Source organism: Pseudopodoces humilis, chromosome 12 (assembly GCF_049639895.1).
Source record: "Pseudopodoces humilis isolate 2021_Gansu_Grassland_sample_001 chromosome 12, ASM4963989v1, whole genome shotgun sequence".
Classification (NCBI taxonomy): Eukaryota; Metazoa; Chordata; class Aves; order Passeriformes; family Paridae; genus Pseudopodoces; species Pseudopodoces humilis.
In genome coordinates, this window is record NC_142211.1 from 10,323,132 (window position 1) to 10,347,639 (window position 24,508).

Consider the following 24,508-nt stretch of genomic DNA (forward strand, 5'->3'; position numbering starts at 1 on the left):
GGAGCAGGGGAAGAGTGTGAGGAGTCCTCCCCCTGAGGAGAAAGCAGTGGCAGAAACAACATGTGATGAACTGACCACAACACCATAATGTAAACACCATAAAAATTACAAAATAATTAGGTTGAAAGGGACTTCAGAAGGTCACACTCCTGAGTGCCACAAAAAATAATATAAAAAAACAGAGAGGGAATGAAACAAAAGAACAAGCATCAAACTTACCATGGACTTGATTGATTTCTGAATTCTGTGAAAGAATTTCATCTGCTAATTTCTGAGCAGTTGGCAAAACTTCTCTGTGGTGCACTGTGATCAAATACTGAACAAATTTTTGTAGTTGGTCTCTGTTCATTTGAAACAGTGTCTCTGAAATGGGAAGATGCAGTTTGACCTGATCTGGCTTGCGGATCCGGTATAAAGAGAGTGCCACAACGTGGGCACAGTAAAATATGTCCTTGTTTCCACAGCTACAAGTCACTGAGGTAATCTTGCAACGATCAAAGCTGATAGCTACATTGCAAACAGATTCTGGCTCCGATTGCATTGCAGGGTCTGTCACGGTGCCACTCAAGTGGAAACCTGTGAAGGGAAAAAAGGAGGGCTTACATTCTTAAATAAAATACTATATCTCATTTTTGATAACCTTTAATTAATCAAGCAAAAGTCATCATGTATTTCTGAGAAAGAATATATCTCACAGAACTTGTTTTAATTACAAGTATGATGAACCCTGTCTTTCTGTCATACCCTTTTAATATCCAATAAAATCAAAAGGAGCTGGTTTACAAGCCCTCTGCCATTCCATCATTACATTCATAAAAATTTGATAGCAAGAAAAAGTTACTTGGTAAATGATAGCTGCAGAAGCAGACTTGCATCCAATTAAGACCAATGTGAAACTCCCAGTAGTTCAGCAAGCTGGCAGCAATTTTCCAAACCTCACACCAGTCTGCACCTACCAGCACATTTACCCATTCTCTCAATAAGTAAGAGGAAAGTAGTGCACTCTAGTGGCACAAACCCTGGTCCTAATCTCAACTCTGCCACTGATTCACTGACACAAGTCACATAACCTCACTGCTTTCACCTCTCCCACCACTGAGCTGATGCTAAAGCTCATCATCAACCCAAGCAATCTGGTAGGGCAGCTATGTTGGTGTAGCTCTTGGGAAGTGGAAACTGCTGCAGTTACCAATACACAGGATATCAGATTCATAATAGTCAATGAGACATGCACAGACTGTTTCAGAAGTGTGCATCTCCACTTGGCATGATAAAGCAGAAGGCAAAAGAGCTGGTTTTTCTTATATTAAGAAGATATGGTATATCATAAGAAAGATCTTCAACCACTACTCCACAGAGCACCCTGTTGAACCAAGGTCTCAAATGCTGTTCTTTGAAGATCAGACCTGAAGCCATCTCTGTTTTCCCAATGTTAAGGCCCAGTTTTGGCTCTCAGTACTTTATCACTGCAGAATTTGGATGTTTCTTTTGGATTTTATGTAAACATGACATTGATTTTTGGTTCAAGCATTAAGTCAGAGGTATAGCTACAAAGCAATACAAACAAATTACATATTATCAGTATTAAACTTGAACAGACTGCATACATAAAATCTGGAATGGATATTACAAGTAAGGTGTTATACATTAACTATTTATAATGGAAATAATATAAAGCCATACTCCCTCAAATTCCAAAACTGATTCAGTATTCTTATATTTCAAGAAAAGTGTGTTGTAGGAAGCAGTATCATGTGAAAATTAGGTGGTAAAAAAGACATATGTACATAGCTATAGTCCAAAATATTGCATCTCAAATTGTTTTTAAGAAGCTCTTCAATCTACTAGAAATGAAGAGGAAAATCTAATTTTTTTCATTTGTTTATGCTGTGCATTTCAGAGCAGGTTGTGCAGTCAGTATCACTGTTTGGATTTCATTCAGCTACAGAAATTTGATGCTCTACCCAGAAGTCATAGACACAGACTCTTGATTTTTCCAAGATAATGTTTATCAGTTAAAGTAGTTAGAGTTGAAGAGGCAGTAAGCTGTAAAGTGCACAGAGAGGATGGGGATGGAGGATGAAGCAGCCCAGGCATACTTGACATTCTTGCTCTTGGCTCCACTCAACACTTATACAGAGAAGGGGAAGGGAATTTCCCCTTGAATCATGAGCTCCTCCCTCTGACTTTCCCTTTGGTTTTTAAGTAATTATAGCATGCTCCCGTGAGTGCCCACTCTCAAAAAAAAGGTATTGTTAAAACTTATCCAGCTCTATTTCAGGTTAATTTCCAGTAAAGAAGAGATGTATTGGTGGTCTCAAGGAAATTGTATAGGAGATATCTTTTTTTAATATCACTTTCCTACAAAGTATATATCCAAGTCTCTCATCTATGAACTGAGGAAAAGTGTAGCACTTGAACACTCAAAAAGGGCCTGATCCTACTCCTTCCTGCTCTCAGTAACTGAATTGGGTCTGGTTGAGCTGGAGTTCATTTTCCCATAGCACCCCTCCCAGTGCTGTGCTTTGCATTGATAGCCAGAGAGGTGCTGATAACACACCAGTGTTTTGGGTACTGCTGACAAGTGCTGGCACAGCATCAGTGCTGTCTCTCCAGTATTCCATCCCATCAATAGAATGGGGGTGGGCAAGATCCTTGGAGGGCACACAAGTAGGCCAGCTGATCCAAATTAACCAAATGGATATTCTATACTATATGACGTCAGTTCAGATACAAAAGCTAAGGGAAGGAGGAGGAAGGGGGTTATTTGTTATTTACAATGTTTGCTTTCCGGAGCAACCGCTATGCATGCTGAAGCCTTGGTTCCTAGGAAGGGTCCAGACATTGCTTGCTGATGGGAAATAGGGGATAATTTTTTTTTTCCCTTTGCTTGTGTGCAAGCAACCTTTCATTTCTGCTATAGCAAACTGCCTTATCTCAATGTACTAGTAAAAGTCCCCCCTCTCATGGCCATCACTGATGATGACTGAGGGGGAATGGAGGATTCTTCCCCAGCAGAACTTCTGCTTATAGCTAGGATGGGAAATGAGGAGGTAAATGAGGAGGTAGAATTTTTAGTAGATACAGGAGCTAGTTACTTGGTGCTAAATACAGTAAAAGGAAACTTGAGTAATGATTCTATCACAATCATTGGTGCAACAGGGAATCACGAAACTCAGCCATTTTTCAAACTCATTGATTTTAAATTAGGAAAACAATGGATGACTCACCAGTTTTTGCATCCACCCAATTTGCCAAAGCCTCTCCTTGGGAGAGATTTATTGGAAAAACTAAATGCTGAAATGAAATTTAAAAATGGAAAAATAAAGGTTATTATTCCAGAACCTAATTATGTGGAAGCCTCTGTTTTTGCACTACAGTCTCTGAAATTGGACATGATCCATCTCCCAGTATCACTTCAGGATGCAGTAATTATGATAGGCTGGGCTGGAGACGTGGCTGGGTGATCCAAAAGAGCAGAGCCTGTAAGGATTAAATTGAAACCTGGAGCGGGACTGGTAAGGCAAAAGTAATACCCTTTGAAAATAGAAAGCTGTAAGGGTTATTATCCCTTGTGGAAAAAATTATAAAATAGGGCCTATTGAAGGAATGCAAATCCAAATTTAATAAACCTATTCTGCCAGTTAAGGAGGCAAATGGAAAGGATCACTGGCTGGTACAGGACCGTAGAGCCATAAATAAGATAGAAGAAGATATACACCTGGTAGTAACAAAACCTTATACCTTGCTAACAACCTTGAGTGAAAAATTAAAATGGTTTACAGTATTAGATTTGAAAGATGCCTTTTTCTATATCCCTTTGAGTACTGAAAGTCAAAAGCTTTTTGTGTTTGAATGGGAAAATCTGAACACAGAGAGAAGAACCAAACTGACTTGGACAGTTCTAACAAAGGAGTTTAAAAATAGCCCCACCATAATCAGAAATCAATTGGCAAAAGAACTGGAGAGATGGAAAAATAAGAACCTCATTCAAGTCTTGTTACAGTATGTAGGTGACATTCTGATAGTTACTGAAACTGAACAGCAGTGTTGGGATCAGACTGTGGCATTGTTGAATTTTCTGTGACTAAGTGGATAAAGAGTATCCAAAGACAAAGCACAAATAGTCCAGACCACAGTAACCTACTTGGGATTCAAAATCCTCCAAGGACAAAGGATGATGGGACAGGAACAAAAAGAAGCATTTTGCCAACTCCCACAGCTACAAATGGTAAGAGAGTTTTGTGCCTTTCTCATGATGATTGGATGGTGTTACCTGTGGATCAGCAGTTATGGGCTGCTGGTAAAGCCACTGTATGAGACCTTGAAGATGGCTCAGAAGGACTTTATAGACTGGACTGATGATCCACAGGCTGCCTTTTTACAACTCAAGCAAGCCTTTATGTGGGCTCCTGCTTTGGGGCTCACAGACACCATGCACTCGTTTGAACTATTTACCTATGAAAGACAAAACATAGCACCGGGAGTGCTGTCACACTCAGGGACCAGAGATGGGCCTTGGCCTACTTTTCAAAGCTGTTGGAGTCTGGGATACAGAGTGTGTGCCCTTGTTTCCGATATTTAGTTTTAAGATCCAGAAAAACTGAATTTCATATAACATGAAATTCATGAGCATGTTTTCATGGTGATACATGAAAACAACTGTTAAAGTTAGATAGAAAAAGCTAAAAGTGTGTGTAGATTAGAAAGTTTTCTTAAGTCACTGGGTGAAAAAGTTAGTTTAGAGAACAGGAGACAAGATGGAGGATTTAGGGTGTTGTCTCTTGTCCCTTCTTTCTTCTTCATGTTCTCCTAGAGGTTTTTGGGTAATAGTAAGTGATTGGTTAGGAAATGCCACAGTGTAGCACAGAGGTGATGGGTCATTGGGTCATTAAGAAAAATAATAAACGTGTCTATTGTTAATTGGGTAAAAATAGGTATAAAGATAAAAGAACGGCGTTGTTCAGAGCCATTTTGTGCTATCGGGCACAGGGAGAGCCACGAGGCCTTGTTGTACCATCAGAAGAAAGAAATGCACCAGATTACAAAGAAATGCACCAGATTAGAAAGAATTAACCTTGTGCAGCTAGTCTGGAGAGACCTGCCAAGTTTTGTGATGACCTTCTAATAAACACGAGAAACAAGATACTAACAAGCTCGGGAGTTTTCATCAAAACTAGAGAACTGATATAAGCAGGGCTCCCCATGAGGGAAGATCCCAAAAGGAATTCAGTCCAAAGGAGGCTGAGAAATCCAGGAAGAGAAAGAAAAATACAGAAGAAATGCAGCAGAATCAGAGAAAGAGAAAAATAATTTTTTAGAGAAAATTTACAAAAGCAACTAGATAATGTCAACCAGGGCTGGCCTAGTGGTCTGAGGGCAGTAGCAGCTACTGTTCTCTTGATCCAGGAAGCTCGAAAACTGACTTTGGGAGAAAACATTGTTTATGTATCACATATGGTGTAGTCAGTACTTGAGCAAAAAGGGGCCACTGGCTATCTCCTAGCCAGATGCTAAAATATCAGGTAGTCTTGCTGAAGCAAGACAATGTGACATTCAAAACAACTTCTATCATTAACCCTGCTATGTTCTTATCTGCCCAACAAGTAGAAGGAACCCCAGAGCATGATTACTTATAGACTATAGAAGAAGTGTGTTTCAGCAGACCTGGCTTGGGAGACTGACTCTTGGAAAGACTTGACTGGGAATTGTTTACCGATGGAAGCAGCTTTGTCTGAAATGGAAAACAATTATGTGGATATGCAGTGACTACACCCCATGAGGTAATTGAATTGGGGGCGCTCCCCTCGGATGTTTGGGCCTAGAAAGCAGAACTAATTGTACTCACTTGAGCATTGGAACTGAGTAAAGGAAAACGAGTTAACATTTGGACTGATTCAAAATACACCTTTGGAGTGGTACATGCACACATGGGGCCATCTGGAAAGAAGGAGGCCTTTTGACACCTCAAGGCACATCAATCAAAAATGGAAAACATATCTTGGATTTACTTGAAAGTATCCAGAAACCAGAAGTTGCATCATGCATTGCAGAGCACACCAAGCAGGTAAGACCAAACTGGAACTGGGAAATCATTTAGCCGATAAGGCTGCCAAAGAGGCTGCAGAAAAAGGCACATTAGAAAACAAAGTTTTATCTTTAATACCCCTGTCAGAGATACCTCTCCCAGTAGAGAAACCAGAGTATAGTGATAGGGACTGTCAATTAATTGTAACCTTAGAAGCAAAATTTTATCCACAAGGCTGGGCAGTTACCCCAACCAGGCAAATAGTAGTCCCTGAACCAATCTTGTGTGAAATAGTGTATCACAAACACAAAGCCACTCATTGGAGTACTGAAAAAATTTTCAAACATTTTTAAAAATCTGTAATTAGGTCTAAAATGGCTCAGATTGTACAATCAAGAATACAAAAATGTATAGTTTGTAAAAGAAACAACCTCTAACACAGCTAACAAAGTAGTGCTAGGGGCCATAAATTCTGGAAATGTTCCAGGTGAATACTGGCAGATTGATTTGACTTAATTACCCAGAAAAGGGGGATATAAATTCCTCCTAGTTCTGGTGGATACCTTTTTTGGGTGGCCAGAAGCCTTCCCTTGTCATACCAACCAGGCTAAGGAAGTGACTAAAATACTGTTGAATCAAATAATACCTACATTTTGGGTACCTTTGGGAACATCATTTGACAGACGTTCCCACTTTATTGCAGAAGTGGTACAACAGGTTAGGAAAGCCTTGGGAATATCTTGGGATCTTCATACTCCTTATAGGCCCCAAGCTAGTGGCAAAGTAGAGCAAATGAATTATACAATCAAATTGCACTTGGGTAAAGTATGTCAGGAAACCTCCTTGACACATATGCATGCCTTACCTGTTGCTCTACTTCGAATTAGAATTCAGTCACAGACCACCAGCAAAATAAGCCCCTATGAGCTGCTACATGGTCAATCCTAGCAAGTACCACACATTCCAGGAAACACACACATAAAATGAGGGGTCAGTTTGAATAATTACCTCATTTCTCTTTGTAAAACTTTACACAATTTGCAGCAAACAGTGATTGCCAGGCTGATGGGATTGGACAAACCAGTGCATGAGTTCCAACCAGGAAATCGGGTCTACTTAAAAGACTGGGGAACCTCTCTGCTCCAGTGAAAGTAGAAGGGACCTTTCAAGAACTATTGACAGCTTCTACTACATTGAAACTGGACAGAGTAAAATCGTGCATTATTCCAGAATTAAAAGGGACGAAACCCTTTGGTTAATCGAACAGCTGTCTGAAAAGAAACAAGATGCCTAAGTCTAGTTTTGCTATCCTGGCAATAGTTAATTCAGCCTTGATTTGGGAGAAAAATTTCCATCTAGTTTTATTGATGCCATTTTGGATTTTGCCTTTTTTTCTTTTATATGTTCTCTGTATCTTTGCACATATATTTGTAGATCTGTAGTCTACTGTATTAGTGGCTAATTTTCACAGTAATTTCCCATGGCCTTTCCCTAGGCAGAAAGACAAAACAAATTCCAGACCTCTAAGCCCTGGGGGGTACAAGGCCCCAGAGCTATCTTAGTTCTTCCTGGCTATCGAGGTTAAGAAAAAGTCTTCAAGATACATTTTCATGGACAAAGTACAGCTAGTGCCAAGGGGGGGGGCTCCAGAAAAGGGGCTTGACCTGGAAGAGAATTGCATCACCACTTGTCCTCCTAATTGGTGCTTTTTATCAATTATGCTAATATCCTAAAACCTATAAATATGTACTCACCCCTGGGGGCGTGGGCTTTTGCGGACATCTTTCCATAACAGCCCCTGAAGGCCTTCAAATAAAGATCCGCTCTTATATTACCTCTTTACTGAAATTATCTTTAGTTTCATTTCCAGGTTGGGAAAAAGGCAACAATATTACTAAATGTGATCCAAGTGTTGCAAAAAAATGGGAGAAATTAATACTAATAGAACAGAACAGCGTAGCCTTGGGAGAAGTAGATAAATGATGTAACTTAGGCAAACAGAAGTCATGCAAAATGCAAGCAGGATGCCGGCTCAGCTCTGCAAGGCTGACAAACAGAAGTTATGTAAAACAATGATATTGCACTTATTCAAAAGCAGGGGTCAAGGAACAGCCACCTAGAAAGAACACCAGACATTGAAGATCACTGAAGACCCCAAAGAACCATATAAGGACTTCTGATAAGGAAAATTACTATGTAAAATAAAGTTATACATCAAGAAAGCGGGGATAGCTAATGAATATGTAATCAGTGTGTGTAATAAAAACTCTGTTTACCTGATGGTCGGGGCACTCAGTTAGAAGAAGGATCTTCTGAGTGACCAGCATGCTGCAACAAAGAATGCCTGCTTTCTAATACTCAAAACTGCATTAGAATGTTTCTATCTGGCGGATTTTGGTATAAAAACATCAGGACATCTAGGAAGAGATACAACATACAGATGGGCGTGTGATCAAGGGGTGGACCTGACCATGGAGACTATCACATAGGTTATTCATGAATGTGAAACGTGCTGCAAAATTAAGGGAGCTGCGCAAGTGAAATCTCCCTGGAATAGAGGGCAGTGGATGGGTTTCTGATATGGTGAGGCCTGGCAAATTGACTACATTGGACCACTGCCATGAACATGCCATGGCAAGAGCTGTATACTTACCATGCAACTACTGGTTGGCTGGAAACATACCCAGTAAACCATGCTACTGCTTGAAACACCATCTTAGGCCTTAAGAGACACATTTTGTAGTGACATGGTACCCCAGAGAGAATGGAGTCAGACAATGGGACTCATTTTCAAAATAACCTTATAAACTCTTGGGCAAAGAAACATGGCATTGAGTGGATATATCACATCCCTTATCACCCACAAGCTTCTGGAAAGATTGGGAGGTATAATGGACTGCTGAAGACTATGTTAAGAGCGTTAGGTAATGGGGCATGGAAGCATTGGGATGCAAATTTAGCAGAAGCCATTTAGCTTAACACCAGAGGATCTGCTAACTGCCCTGGTCCTGCCCAAACAAACCCCCTACACACTGTGGGAGAAGATAAGGTCCCCATACTACACACAGGGAAGTGGCTGTGGAGAAGTCAGTGTGGATTTCTCCTCCCATGGGTAAAGGCAAACCTATTTGTTGGATTGTCTTTGCCCAAGGACCAGGGTGTATTTGGTGGGTAATGCGGAAGGATGGAAAGACCTGATGTGTGCCTTGAGAAGATTTAACCTTGTGAGAAAATAATCTGTGGTGTGAGATGTATGTTGCACAAAGTAGCAGAAATTACATGAACTGAGAAAGAGTGAATTTAGTGAGAAGCAAGGTGTTATAAATTTGTATTGTGATATTGGCTTTCGCAGATGAATATTATATGTTAAATACTTTCTAGCTATGTATGTACTTTTTTTTCTTGCTAACAAGTCTTAAGCTTAAAAGAATTTCCTAGGTACAAGGCAAGGAAACCCCAGAGGGCAAGGACAGTGGGGCCCAAGCTGTTATCAAGAGAACAATAGAGGCCAAACTGTTATCAGCGGAAGATATGAAACCCAGCTGTCCTCAGGGGAAGGATGACGGCCCCGGACTGTTATCTGCCCTGACCATTTGCAAAAAGAAAGGAAACCAAACTCCAGAAAAATGCTGACCAGCAAGAATAATGATGACCAGCAAAAAATATATGCTGACCAGCAGAAAATAAAACTGTGAAGAGCATGATCCAAGAAGGCAGAACCAGGGAGGGGACATGCTTCAATATGCATTAACCCCTCACAGCAAGGAGGGGATAAAAAGGGGATCCCTGGGATACCAGGTGTGCTCTTGGCAGCGCGCCAAGGCACCCGGCCGTTTTAACCCTTTGCTTTATTTCTTATGTCTCCTAATTGTCTTTTATTTATATTAAATTCTTTTTATAATTTATTAAGTGAATCTTGTTTTTAAGAATTTTTGGGGGCTCGTCCGGGATAAGCACCTCACCTCTAGGACCACCGGAGATCCAGAACGGGGAAACAGGCGCGCCCCTGCTGAGTTCAGCAGACCCCGCTCTGTTTCTCCTAGCGTGGGCCAAGCGGCTGCAGGTCAAAACCCCGAGGACAAGAAGGAGAGGAATAAAGCAAAGGAAAGGGGAAAAGGCTCCCTAAAAACCACGGTATTTTTGCTCCATAATTCTTGTGCACGAAGACCCAAAGAAGAAGACGGATTGTAAGTAATCTTTGGGGGGGAGTGGGAAGCGGGGGTTGCAAGATACCCCCGGGGTTACTGGGACTGGGTCTCAGGGGAGGGGTTAGCCCCTCGGGAAAGGGAGCCCAAGGTTTTCCTGGCACAATCCACTGGGAAAACAGAGTAAAATGTGGATTCTCTAAAACTTTGTCAAGTTGAGGATTAAATCCAAGAAATTTGGACTTAAAACTGCCAAATTGAGGAATAATCTAAGAAACTTGAGATATTTGACATATTACAGTGCCCATAGGCGTATATTAACAAGTAACTGGGAAGTAAAGAGCACCTTATTGTCTTGCTGTGACTGGGTGGAGTTGAATGAACAGCTGTGAGAATGCGTAAATAGGTGTGATTGTTGCGTTAAAGTTTGTGGGGATTTTTTTGGAATTGTGTTGCTAAAGAGGAAAGGCTTCCTGTGCTGTGCTGGAGTAAGAGTGAACACGGGTCGATGTTTCCACAGGGACTGGATCACGGTGGGGACACATGGAGTGATTCGCTTCCTCCCTGCGAGCTCCTGTCATGGAGCCCCGGGGTGGGGCAAACCAGAACTGGGGCTTGTAGCCCAGGAGCTGCGGGGGTGCTGTATCAAATCTGTTCTCAGCGGGTCTGGTCTCAGAGCAAAGCCAAGGTTATCTTTAGTGGAGATCTTCCCTCCGCGCCTTTCTTCCCCCCCCGGGCAACAAGAGCTGCTTGCGGGGGAGGGATCGCTTTGGTGACCTGGTATGTGATTCAGCGTTTGAAGTGCTTGTTTTTTTGGTTTTTTTAGAAGTTTTTTTTGCCCCACTGTGGCGGCGGTGAAAGGTTTTCCTGGGAGATGGTGCTCCCAGGGCTACTCCCTGCCGAGCTATTGGGACGGAGGGGCGGGTCAGCCTCAGGAGTGCAAGGGAACTCCTGGAGCTCCAGCCGGCGGTGAGTCGGGCCGAACCCTGATAAGATCAGGAACGGAGGGTGCCCTGAGGGGATGAGTTCAGCCTATCCCTTTTGAGTAAAGTGAGGGCAGGGGGCCTTCTAAGTCTTGGTGCCCCTGGATTGTTTAAACTTATTTTGGAGCTCTCAAGCCGCAGAGCTGTGTTTAGGTGGCTGCCGGCAGGCTGGATTGAACCACAGATGCTGGTTCGGGTTCCCTGCTCCAGGCACAGGGGGATCGGAGGAGCTCTCAGTGACTCCTGGAACCTCCTGAAGCTGTGAAACAGGCCGGGAACATGCCCAATGGTGAGAGAGCCAGGCGAGTCGCTCTGGGACCCAGGTTTTCTATGCCGGGGTCTTATGAGACCTTAGGCACATTAAGTTCTGTGATTCCGAGAGTAAGGACTGGTGTCAAACTGTCTCAGAGAGCTTTTTCTTAGCCAGATGTGTAAGTGAGATATGGAGCAGTACTGGCGTATGGTATCAGCTCCAAACCAAGGGAGCTGCAAGTTGCAAGCCTTTGTTTTCCCGGGTTCTGAGAGAATTCCATGTATGATGGTGCTGTAAGCTTCTGCAGCAGTAAGCTGTGTCGGTGATTAAAATTTGAGATTTCAGGAAGAGCAGAGAAGCTTTGGAGAGAAGCTTAGAAGAATTCCAAGAAATGCATCCTGGGAGAAAGCGGAAAAAGAAGTAAGCTCTGTTTGTTTTTTTCTTGAGTGACTGCAATATTTATTTTATAGAGAAACAAACCCATTTCTTAGTATGCCTTCCAATTTCTTTACTTTAGTGAATATCGTAGAATTTTGTGGTTGATTTTAATTTTAAAGGCAAGTTACAGTAATTTGCATAGTAGTCACTTCTTAAGGTGAAAACTTATCAGGTTGTCAATAAGTGTTAGAGCGGTTAACCATAATGTTGTTTGTGTCCCGTGCTGATGAGCACAGCCCATGGTTCTTAACAGCAGAATCTGGTACCAGCCTAAAAGCAAAATCCTATGGATTGTTGTAAATCTTTTTACTGCTGCTGAAAATTATTTTGTCTCTCTTTTCACAATATGAAATGCTGATCATCTCTCTGATGATTTCTAAAAAAGAGTTATTGTGATGGTGTGTTTAAGTGAAGATCAGGCTCAGAACTGCCATGATTTCTTGTTCTTTTGAATTTGCCAAGAAAGTGCACATGTCTCTAGGAGTGCTTGTGTTGTTTTGCAGCTGTGCTTATTACAGAAGCAGAAGTGGACCCAGTTAAAAAAGATTAGAATTAAGATTGTTGGCGTTTCAAATTGAGAAGAGAATTGTGGAGACTCTAAACTTGGGCTATTTTAATAAGTACATGTGTTAATTTAGAGATGAGTCTTATTTTGTGAAAGAAGAGTTTGAAAACAATTGTAAGACTGGTTCTTGCAAAGTAATTTGTGTAGTGGAGATTCTGGAGGGATGTGGTGTAAAGAGTGCGAGATGATAGTGGCAGGAGAGAGAGAGAGGTTTGCGATGCCTTTCATTAGAGTTGTAAAGATTTTTAGAAAGAGAGTGAGAAGTGTCTTGTTGGCTCCGAAGAGTGTGCACTGGCTTGTAAGGAAAAGAAAACAAACAAACAAACAAACAAACAAACTTTCAAGCGCGATTAGAGGTGAGAATTGTGCCCAAAATAGGAAATGTTAGGAGTATCTGGAGCGCTGGGTTAGGAGTTGCTAGGTTTAAGTGTTGTTTTATTGCTTTGATGTAAAGCGGCTGCAGCAGGACCCGGTCCCTGTAAGTGGCGAACAGCGGGGCCCCGTGTGGCGGCTCCCGGTCCTCTCCCACCTGATGTGAAGGGTGCAGAGAGCGGTTCGTGAGTCGCGCTGCTAGAGCAGGACCCGCCGTGTCTGTGCCGGGGTCTCGAGGGGTGCGAGGTGCCGGGAGCGATCACCGACCTGGCAGCGGTGCTGAGTGAGGTTTAGTGCTGAGGAGCGAGCTGGCCCAGCAGAGGAGCCCCAGACCAGAGCACTGTGGACCCCGGGCTCTGCCCCTCGGCTGTGGTGGGAGCTGAGTGTGTTTAAACATGCCAGTCCTGTGTGTGAAGGGACGGCACAGCAGGGAAAGAGGGGACACGAGCTTTGCCCCAGGGTCAGCACGCAAGTGACAGCCCCTCCCTGCAGAGCGAGCTGCTGAAACAGCCTGCTCGGCCCAGAGCTGCGGCAGCAGGAGGGGGAGAAATAGCCTAAAAAAAAAACTGCTGTGAATGGGAAAGAAGGAACGGAACAAAGGACGAAGAAACAGACCGGTGTATGAAGAGACCAAAGCAAAAGTAGTCTAGCTCGTTAGGTTCTGAAAACCTCATCAAAGTGTTTAATTTCTTGAAATAAGATCTCTTTTTCTCTTATTTTTTTTTTTCCCTTTCTTTCTTTTACTCTTGTAGTTAAAAGGAAGGGGTTTGTTCTAAGAAACCGATAAAAGAAGTTTGTGAAGCTAAACAGGTAAATATTAACCAAAGGGTAAAAAGGTAATGAATGTAATTTATTTGAAGTCAAAACTAACCTAGCCTTTCTTGCTTAACTAATTTGAACGCGCAGAAAGAGATTGGCTCCTATGTTAACTGTTAAATTTCGCTTAACCCAAGAATTTTAAAGAATACTGATGGAAAATTTTGATGTGATGTTTTCATTCTCCCTGTGTTATTAAGAAATTGTTTTCAGGTACTACTGATAATTAAGGCAGAGAAGCTGCAATCTGGACCAAAGAGTGAAGTTGGATTCACACCAATAAGATCAAAAGACCTGAGGACTGGACTGTAACACCCAAACCGAGTGATACAAACTGGACTCTTGGATAGAGGCCGGCGGTAATGAACTGAAACAATCCAAATGACCCAAGGAATGAGCTAAGAATCACGCCTAACTGAGAAGTAAGACCAAGCCTGTATCAGTAGTTTCAAGTCCTGCCTGGACAAGTTCTGGGACACTTTCAATATCCACCTTGGGGAGGAAAACTCCCACTCCAAACAGGAGGACTAGGGCTGTTTTGGTCGGGAAATCCTCGTATATTTTTGCTTTTGCTTGTGATTTGTATAAAGGAGGGGGGCAGAACCACAACTTCCATCAGTGCCACATCATATACCTTGTCTAAATCATCCCAATACGGGACATGCTATCTGGATTAAATATAAGTGTTTAAATTAGAGAATAATAGGTATTATGGTTCACAAAGTTAAGCCTCTCGTTGCAGGAAGTGTTCGGTGCCAAATCTATTAAGAATAACTTAAATGATAACTTTTTTTACAGATGGGAAATTACTAGTGCGTGTTGAGTGGGAAGGACCTGAGGAACGGTGGGAAACTGCTGTTAAAAGGTGTCAAAAGAAATTTGCTTGGAAATTACAAAAGAGGAAGTGACAAGGAAATAGGGGGCAAGACCAGACTGACCACTACAACTCGCCACCGAGAAGAATATAAAACACCTGCTGTGAGCTGCAACCTCATAGGCAGGATTGGTGGGGGCGTAAGTCATACTGGACCCCTATTATTCCTTCTTCTGTCATTTATCCTTTTCCCTTTTGGGACACCAGCAAAGCCATGTTACAAATGCTATGAAAAGCTTTACATGGAATGACACCGGGTTTTCTTTCTTATTACCCACACCAATATCAATAGTCACTGCTATAACCCATCCAAGTTAAGTGCCTGTATACATAAAGGGGAAAAATATTGGATCACAGAAAACTTAGGAGTCAGTGGTACTAGATTGGGAAGCACTTGCCCAAAAGGGGAAAAATGGATTTGCTTCACGGGGTCAGTCAAGGGAAAGACCCAAGATTTGATAAAAGAGCAAGTGATAAGAAAAAAGATAAAACCAACACAGAAACCTAAACCTAACTTAACCTCACGTCAGGACCTGTATGCAAGGCTCAAACAGCAATTAAAAGGGGAAATAGATATCTCAAGACTAGGGAAAAACCTGTTTGTGGATTTAGGGGAGAGGATAAGTAAAGAACTTAACATAACGAACTGCTGGGTCTGTGGAGGAGCCTTGATGACGGAGGAATGGCCATGGAAAGGTAGTAGCATAGGCCCGGTGGAACTCCTTAAGTGGAACCGGACCAATATAAGAGGGGGGACTCGACCAGAAGGATAGATTCTAAGTTGAACAGTGATAGGGGAAGAATGTTTATGGCGAACTGGTAAGGAATTTATTAAAGAAATAGGGAAAACTCCCTGTAAAAGGTATAAGGTTAGCAATGGAACTTCTACATGGTGGATCCCAGAGGAGCCAACTCTGTATTGGACTCAAGGAAAAGTAAAAGAAAAGAATTGTGTGTATGATAATCGAACCAGACTCTTCAGATGTAATGGTAAAGGGAAAAATCCTTACTCTGGAATCCCAGAAATATCTAAATTTTGGGAAAATATAAATCAACAGAAAAATGACTATTGGAAGGCACCAGATGGCTTATTTTGGATATGTGAGAAAAGTGCATACCCAAAGCTCCCTTCGCAATGGAAGGGGAGTTGTACTCTGACGAGACAGAAATCAGTTGGGGGTGTTAGCTTTGGAGGTCCTAAAAAGAAATAAAAGAGAATGGTTTTGAGCACCTCAAAAATGGGGAGATGAGAAATGGCCCCTGAACGCATATTGGAAACATTCTTGGGCACAAGATGGAAGTTGGGGATATCGAACCCCAATTTTTGCATTATGAAACTCCAAGCTGTTGTAGAAATCATAACCAATAAAACAGCTGGGGCTATGGAACTAATAGCCAGTCAGAGATGAAAAGCCAGAGCTGCAATATATCAGAGTAAGCTGGCTTTAGACTATTTATTAGCTAAAAGAAGGGGTGTTCTGTGAAAAAATTAATACATAAGATTGTTGTTTTCAATGACAATAAAAATGCCATTCTAGATATCGCCGAAGATACCAGAAAAATGGCCCATGTGCCGGTCCAAAAATGAAAATCAGTAATGACCACTAATTGGTGGGATAATGTATTGGGGATAGAGTAGTAGAAGAAGCTAAGCTTCTTCCCCTTGTAGCAGTGCTACAGCTGGTTTAATAGTTCTTCTTTGTTTAATCCCCTGTTTAATTTGTCTGATCACCAATATACTTCAAAGCATAGCAAATGCCTATAGACCTAGCTACATCTAGAATGGTAAAAACAAAAACAAAAAAAATCATAGTATTAAGAAAACAAAATAATGTGAAAAATCTGTTGGAAGAAGCTAAATTGATTTGTGAATAAATGAACGAGTGCTAGAAGCTAGAAAACAAGAATTATTGCTCAAGCCAAATGATTTATAAAAAAAAGAAGAGGAGGGGTTTGTTATAAATTTGTATTGTGATATTGGCTTTCGCAGATGAATATTATATGTTAAATACTTTCTAGCTATGTATGTACTTTTTTCTTGCTAACAAGTCTTAAGCTTAAAAGAATTTCCTAGGTACAAGGCAAGGAAACCCCAGAGGGCAAGGACAGTGGGGCCCAAGCTGTTATCAAGAGAACAATAGAGGCCAAACTGTTATCAGCGGAAGATATGAAACCCAGCTGTCCTCAGGGGAAGGATGACGGCCCCGGACTGTTATCTGCCCTGACCATTTGCAAAAAGAAAGGAAACCAAACTCCAGAAAAATGCTGACCAGCAAGAATAATGATGACCAGCAAAAAATATATGCTGACCAGCAGAAAATAAAACTGTGAAGAGCATGATCCAAGAAGGCAGAACCAGGGAGGGGACATGCTTCAATATGCATTAACCCCTCACAGCAAGGAGGGGATAAAAAGGGGATCCCTGGGATACCAGGTGTGCTCTTGGCAGCGCGCCAAGGCACCCGGCCGTTTTAACCCTTTGCTTTATTTCTTATGTCTCCTAATTGTCTTTTATTTATATTAAATTCTTTTTATAATTTATTAAGGGAATCTCATTTTTAAGAAAGGAATGCAACAATGACCTGAGCCGAGCTGGTGTCAGTGCCCAATGATTGAGTGTGCTGTTTCTCCTGTCCTGTCTCTCCAATACTCTCCCCTACCCCATCAATAAGCTGGGGGTAGGCAAGATCCTGGGAGGGAACACAACTAGGCCAGCTGACCCAAATTAACCAAAGGAATATTTCATACCATATGATGTCAGCTCAGATATAAAAGCTAAGAAAAGGAGGAGGAAGTGGGGGGTATTTGCTATTTACAATGTTTGCCTTCTAGAGTAACCACTACATTTGCTAAAGCCCTGCTTCCTGGTAAATGACCTGTTGTGGTACATCCCCCCTCTTTTTCAGGTCGCACTGCAATCTGAGAAATGCTCTTTAGGCCTCAGCCTTGACAAACAGCACCTGGGCTCAGCTCCTCTTGAGCTTATCAGAAACACTGTCTGCACCAGGAACTGCTGCTGTCTAATGAGCTCCTGTTTTCTTTATGAACATCCTTGGAAACTATTTTTCTTGCCTGAATGGCATAACATCCTTGTTCTCACACTTTCAAAGAACATGTCCTGACCCAAAGTGTGGACAGAATGAAATACTGTTCTGGCTAAAGCCCATTCTCTTGCAGCCCTATCAACAGCGGTCCAAAATGAGACCCTTTGAGCTCTTCTGGACCACAGTGGGTTGCGACCAGAAACCTCCCTCTGAGTGGGACACCTCTCAGAGCCAGTGAACTCTCAAGTTTGCTAAACTCAGAGGATTGCTGAAGAAGGAGTCCTAGGCCAATACCCCCACTCATTAAGACTCAACCCTTTGCCCATTGAGGAGATGCAAAAGCATATGAAGTGAGTATTTCACTACCTTTGAGGGGAATTTTTCTCAGGTACCTTGCACTGACTCTTTATGTCTGTGTGCATACATGAGTGCATATGCTATAGCAAATATGGGAGAAATGCTGCTCTCTTATATGTTGTTAGGGTAACAGGTGTTGGTGCAAGGAAAGAGTTAAACAGAGAGCAACAGCAGCAGTGCCAGAAGCAGCAGCATCTCTCTGACACAGCATGTACCTGAGACAGAACTGGACAAATGAGTTTCTACTTCTAAGTCAACAAAGAACTGTACACTCTTTACGCTCCTTTACCAAGGCTTTGGAGAGAACAATGGAAAATGTTAAGAGCACAGATTTATTTTAGAACTGTGATTACATCTGTAAACTGTAACTAAATAAAAGCTCTTAGGAGTAAAGATATTGTCATAGGGTGGCTTTACTTTTAAGGTGGTTTTGAGAGCTAAGGAAGTTGAAGGTGCTGGTAGTTGATGGGAGTCTTTCTTCTTGACTAATTATCAGTCATTTTTAAGAATTGACAGCAGTTTTGACCATTAAAAAGTGAATTCAACCTGTAAACATCTCTTTAAGATATAAAGTTAGAGCACTCTTGTCTTCTTTTGTTTCTGGCTTCTGAGAAAGTAACAAGGCTCTGTCTTGGCCTCTTTCCCCCCCCCCCTCCAGGCCAGACAAGGCCGCAGAAGACGAAGGGGGGGGGCGGGGGGGAGGAAGACAGAGCTGACCAGCTTAGCTTAGTTTGTAGTTTTTGCTGCTGGACTGAAACCTGACACCATGAACTCTTGCAGCTTTTCTAAAGCTTTTAATTCTTTTACTACCTGGATAAAATGTACAGATTACTCCTTTTTCCCAGAAAGACAGAAAAAAAGAGACAATCAACATAAAGAAGACATCATAAAACCACCAAAAACAGTGAAGAAAAGAGTTAAGTTTTAAATGGGGAAGAGAAAATAAGGAGATGCTTTACAAACTGAAATACCTTTCTGTTAAAGCTATAGAGATAGACAATAGCAGTTTAAAAAGACTCCTTTAATTCATGACAGAGTATATTGAGAAGAATGGAGTGTTCAAAGTGTGGATTTTGAGCAAAAGAGGGAGTAATTGTGATACAGTGAAGTGCTGGAACAGAGTTGAGCGAAGATTTGAAGCCGCTTAAAGCAATGAGAAAACTGTTTCCAGAGAAGCTCACAGAGACAGATGAAGAAGACTTTTACCTTTAAATAACTCATCCTTAAAATGACATCCCTAGACTCATAGCCCATACACACCTCAGAGTGATGTGAAATAGGAAGTGAAAATCTGATGACAGATTTCCGGGCAGCTGGCATCAGAGAAATGGAAAACTATAACAAAAATAGTTTTCTTGTGAGAAACTCCATAGATTAGCAGAAAGAGACTTCTGTTTCTCTACAAAGACTGATAAAAAGACTGTAGCAAGAATCGAGACTGTTTTAACCACCAAAGTTCTAAAGTTTTTTTGTCTTTATGTTGTCATGTGTACAAAAGAATAGTCAAATAGTGGGAGATAAAAGAGTATTCTATAAATTTATTCTGGTGTTTTTATTCTTGTAGTTTTGTTAATAAACTGTCTTTATTCCTTTTAAGTTTTAAACCTGTTTTGCTCTTGTTCTAATCCATATCTCACAGCAAGAAATAAGTAATTTTTTTAGTTACTGCTTTAAAACCACGACAGATATATATACTGATGCTTCCAAATAAAATCTCAGATTCACTCTCTGTGTTGGTGGGTCTCGTCCCTTCATGTATCACAAGATGTTTAAGTACCTTAGATATCTAAGTAAGTTAGGCCTTTAAATAAGTTTAATATAAGTTAGGTTAAATGCTGTTAAGTGTTATTCCTTTGTTAAATCGTTAAGGTTGGGTTATAGGTTAAGTACTCTTAAGTTTGAGTGCTGTTACAATTTTAGGCCATATTCTTTTTTATCCTTGCCCTTTGTCACATGCACCTAAACACACACACACACACATATCACTCCTCCCCCAGATAGTTCTTGGCTCATTTCTGTTTTGATTGACTGGATTTTTTTGTTTGTTTTATTTTTCTTTTTTCCTTGGTGTGTTTTAACTGTCTGGTAAGTAGTAGAGTGAACCTTGCCAATGTACTTTGTCATGCTGTCACTTAATATTAAATCTGGTTTCTACTGATAGCCTTGCCAATGATTTTTTAAGCAATCTTAAACTTTTGTTCATAACATGGCCAGACATTGCTTACTGATGAGTACAGAATATCTTTGTTTCCCCCTTTGCTTGTGCATGCACAGCATTTAACTTTTGCTTTAGTAAACTGCCTTGTCTCAACATACAAGTTGTTTTCCATCTTATTTTCTCTCCCCTGTCCAGCTTAGAAGAGGGAGTGATAGAGCAGCTTGATGGGCACTGGGCATCCAGCCAAAGTCAACCCACCACAGTATCTAAACTCCTATTAATTCTGATAGGAAAAAAAAACCCCAAGATATTTTAAAATGTGCCCAACCACCTATTCCAACAATATTGTCACTTAATTTGTCAGCAAATAATTCAAGCATTCACAAGGCTAAAATTTTCCTCAACAGATGAGTCTCTCCAGAAATATTTAGAGTTAATAGCAGACCTAACTTTAATTCCCTACTCACATTCAGACATAAATGCAGCTCCCACCTTGTTCTCCCTCTCCACTGACATTTTTTGAGAATTCATTTTACAATCAGCAACATTTATAAAAAAAGATGTTAATCTAAACAATTACAGCACTAAAACAGTCAGGTTACCCTATGAGTTCACTGTGGTATTGTCCTGGTTCTGGCCAGGACAGGGTTAATTTTTGCAGTAGTCAGAAAGGGGCATGGCTATGACCCGGAGGTTATTCTATACCACCCGGGGAAGGGAGTGTCTTCCGAGGAGAGGGGGTTCCTTCCAGTCAATTAAGCTTGGCTGAGGGAGCGGTGGAGTGGTCCCAGTTCCGAGCTGCAGGGAGCAGTGGGGGTAGCATGGCAGGGATATCTGCGGTGAGTAATAACATTTCTTTTCTTGTACCCTCTGCCATTAATATTGTTGTTGTTACTGTTCATTTTCTTATCTCATTGCTGCTTCCAGTATATTGTTCTTATCTCAACCCATTATCTTTACCTTTTGTGCCTCCAATTCTCCTCTCCAGCCCACTGCAGGGGGAAGGGGAGGGGGGGAGCAAGAGAACAGCAACATGGTTTGGGGTTTCAGTGGTAACATCAAATTGGGCAGTACCATTACTAAACCACAACAGGCATGTTGATCCTGACTGCACACCAGGTGCCCGTCAAAGCTTCTCTATGACTCTTCAGCTGGAGATGGTGGTGGTGATGAATATAACAGAAGGCTAATGGATCAAGGTAAGAACAAGGAGAGATTACTAATTACCGTCATGGGAAAAACAGACTCGACTTGGGGAAATTAATTTATTACTGTCCTGGGGTGATTGTGATGTTAAATTGTATCCCCATTCGTCCACCTAGCCCAGCAATAGGTTTTGTATCCTTAAAACTTCATCTAAGAGTAAAAGTGAGTAGAGAAGAAGCACTGATTCTGTTTATCAGAGACTGTACTTGCTCCCCCCACATTCCGGGATGGGGTTTTGACTACAACACAGACAGACAGCAAGAGAGAGATTGCCTTCGCTTTTCCAGCTAGCTGAAGCAGAGAGGTCTTCCTGGACTGTTTTTTTCCCCTTTTCTTGGAACGGTTCGAACCTGCTCTGGACTGGGGACTCGGGGGAGCACCGGGAGCTTGCACCCGTGGACTACCGGGAGCTCAGCCTGGGCAGCGGCATTTTCCAGCGCCAGAGGGATTGATAACAGAGCGAACACTCACAGGAGGGAGACCCTATGAATTTGTCATCTCTTCAGAGCGGCGAGAGGTTTTGTAATTTGATATTCATTCTTGTGCTGGGTAGTGCTGTGCCTGTTAAATAAACAGTTTTTTTCCACTTCTCTCAGAGAAATCTCTTCCCGAACCGGTTGAGGGGTGGGAGGAAGAGGCCACGTGGGTTTGCTTCCCGGGGGGGGGTGGGGGTGGGCATTGGAGGTTTTCTCCCAAATTTGCCCTAAACCAGGACAAATACAATCAAATCAGAATAGCATAATGAAAAAATAAAAACAAATCTTAAAAACACCTTCTCCCCATCCCTCTCTTCTTCCTGGACTCAACTTTGCTCTTGATTTTCTCTACCTCCTCCCCAGCAGTGGTGCAGTGGGATGGGGAATGAAGGTTGTAGTCAGTTTAACACACTCGTTTCTGCCACTGTTTTCTCCTCGGAGGGAGGACTCACGCACTTCCCCTGCTCCAGCATGGGGTCCCTCCCATGGTAGACAAACCTCTATAAACTGCTCCAGTGTGGGTCCCCCACAGGTTCACAGGTCTTGACACTAAACCTGCTCCAGCATGGGCTCCTCTCTCCACAGGGTCCACAGGTCCTGCCAGGAGCCTGCTTCAGCATGGGCTCTCCATGGGGTCAGAGCTGCCTTCAAGTGCATCCACATGCTCCAGCGTAGAAGCCTCCATGGGCTGCAGGGGCACAGCTGCATTACCATGGTCTTCACCATGGGCTGCAGGGGAATCTCAGTTCTGGCACCTGGAGCACTTCCTCTCCCTCCTTCACTGGCCTTGGTGTCTGTAGTTGTTGCTCTCACATATTACTCCTCTCTTTGGTTGCAATTGCTTCTCCACAATAACTTCTTTCCCCTTCCTAAATACGTTATCGCAGAGGTGCTACCACTGTTGCCAATGAGCTTGAGCTTGGCCAGAAGCAGGTCCATCTAGGAGCTGGCTGTCATTGCCTCTGTGGGATGTAAGGGAAGCTTCTGGCAGCTATTCACAGAAGCCAACCCTGTAGCTCCCCTGCTACCAAAACCTGGACACAAACCCAGTACGCCCACACTTCTAAAGTTACAGAGGATTTAAACAAAAAAAATTGCTGCCCTTGCAGATAAAATGTAGAAGGTCTGTATTAACAACCTTGCAATGATGTACTGTGCTTGGTAATTATGCTGAAATACTTTCCTCTTCTTTTTCTGTTTGTGTATTTAAAGAAAGAAAATGTTGCTACTAAATCTTTAAAAAGGTTTCAACGTGAGTGTGCTGGTTTTGGCTGGGGCAGAGTTAATTTTCTTCTCAGTGGTTGGTATGGAGCTATGTTTTGGATTTGTGCTGAACACAGGGTTGATAATATAGAGATGTTTTTGCTATTGCTGAGCAGGGCTTACACAGAGCCAAGACTACTTCTGCTTTTCATACTGCCATGCTGGTGAGGAGTCTGGGGGTGCATGGGAATTTGGGAAGAGACACAGCCAAGACAGGTGACCCCAACTGACCAAAGGGCTATTTCATACCAAATGAAGTCATGCTCAGTATGTAAAGCTGGAGGGAAGAAGAAGGAACAGGGGAACATTCAGAGAGATTATTTGTCTTCCTAGGTAACCATTACATGCAATGGGGCCCTGCTCTCCTGGAGATGGCTGAACACCTGGCTTGTTCATGGGAAGGGGTAAATCAATTCCTTGTTTTGTTTTGCTTGTGTGTGCAGCTTTTGCTTTATCTGTTAAACTCTTTATCTCAACCCATTAATTTTATAGCTTTTTACTCTTAAAATTCTCTCCTCAATCCTGCTGATGAGGGAGTGAGTGAGCAGCTGTGTGGGGCTTGGTGGCTGGCTGAGGTTAAACCACAACAGTATAACTAAACAATTCAGGAAATTTCAGCTCTGAAGCCATAGTAGGGCTGTTAAAATTTAGCCTACCAGATATCAATTCTCCCCTTCTACTCTGTCCTTGTGACACCTCACCTGAAGTGCTGCATCCAAGTCTGGGATCCCCAGCACAAGAAAGACATGGACGTGTTGGAGAAGGTCCAGAGGAGGGTCATCAAGATGATCTGAGGGCTGGAGCACATCTCCTATCAAGACAGGTTGAGAGAGTTGGGGCTGTTCAGCCTGGAGAAGAGAAGGCTCCAAGGAGACCTCATTGAGGCCTTCCAGTAATGAAAGGAGACATAAAAAAGAGGGTGAGTGATGGGCAGATAGGGACAGGAGATTTAGATTAGATGTTAAGAAGAAATTCTTTATTCAGAGGGTAGTGAGGCACTGGAACAGGTTGCCCAGAGAAGTTGTGGATGTCCCCCATCCCTGGAAGTGTTCAAGACTGGGTTGGATGGACTCCTGAGCAACCTGATCTGGTGGGTGGCATCCCTGCCCATGGCAGGCAGGGTTGGAACTAGATGATCTATAAAGTCCTTTCCAAACTAAACCTTTCCATGATCCTATGATCAAAAGCTGCTTTCCCCAGTAGCCCACAACAGTGTAGAGTACTGAACAGGAAGGGCTATTCCTATCCTGCAAACGTAGTCTTAATCTTTCTGAACCTAACTATTTCAGGGTCACAGATCACAGTATATTCTGAAAGGGACCCACAAGTATCATCAAGTCTGGCTCTTAAGTGAATGGCCCATATGGGAATTGAACCCACAACCTTGTTATTAACACCATGATCTAACCAACTGAGCTAATCTCAGGGTCTAATGTTCTTCAAACAAAATATCAAAATCTTGTAGCATGAAAACCTAAAGATGCACTGTGCTTTGCTAGAAAGCTTTCACCAGCAGTAAGGTATAGCCTG

The 24,508-nt window shown here is 42.2% G+C and overlaps 1 protein-coding gene across 1 annotated transcript in view; it reads right to left on the reverse strand.

Annotated features, from left to right (window-relative positions):
• The window catches only part of LOC148183361 (zinc finger SWIM domain-containing protein 6-like), a 262,132-nt gene that overhangs the window by 148,223 nt on the left and 89,401 nt on the right, over nt 1-24,508 (reverse strand). Inside the window, exon 2 of the mRNA XM_088061497.1 lies at nt 220-576. Coding sequence (XP_087917623.1) covers nt 220-576 — 357 coding nt within the window. The remainder of the gene's footprint in view (nt 1-219; nt 577-24,508) is intronic.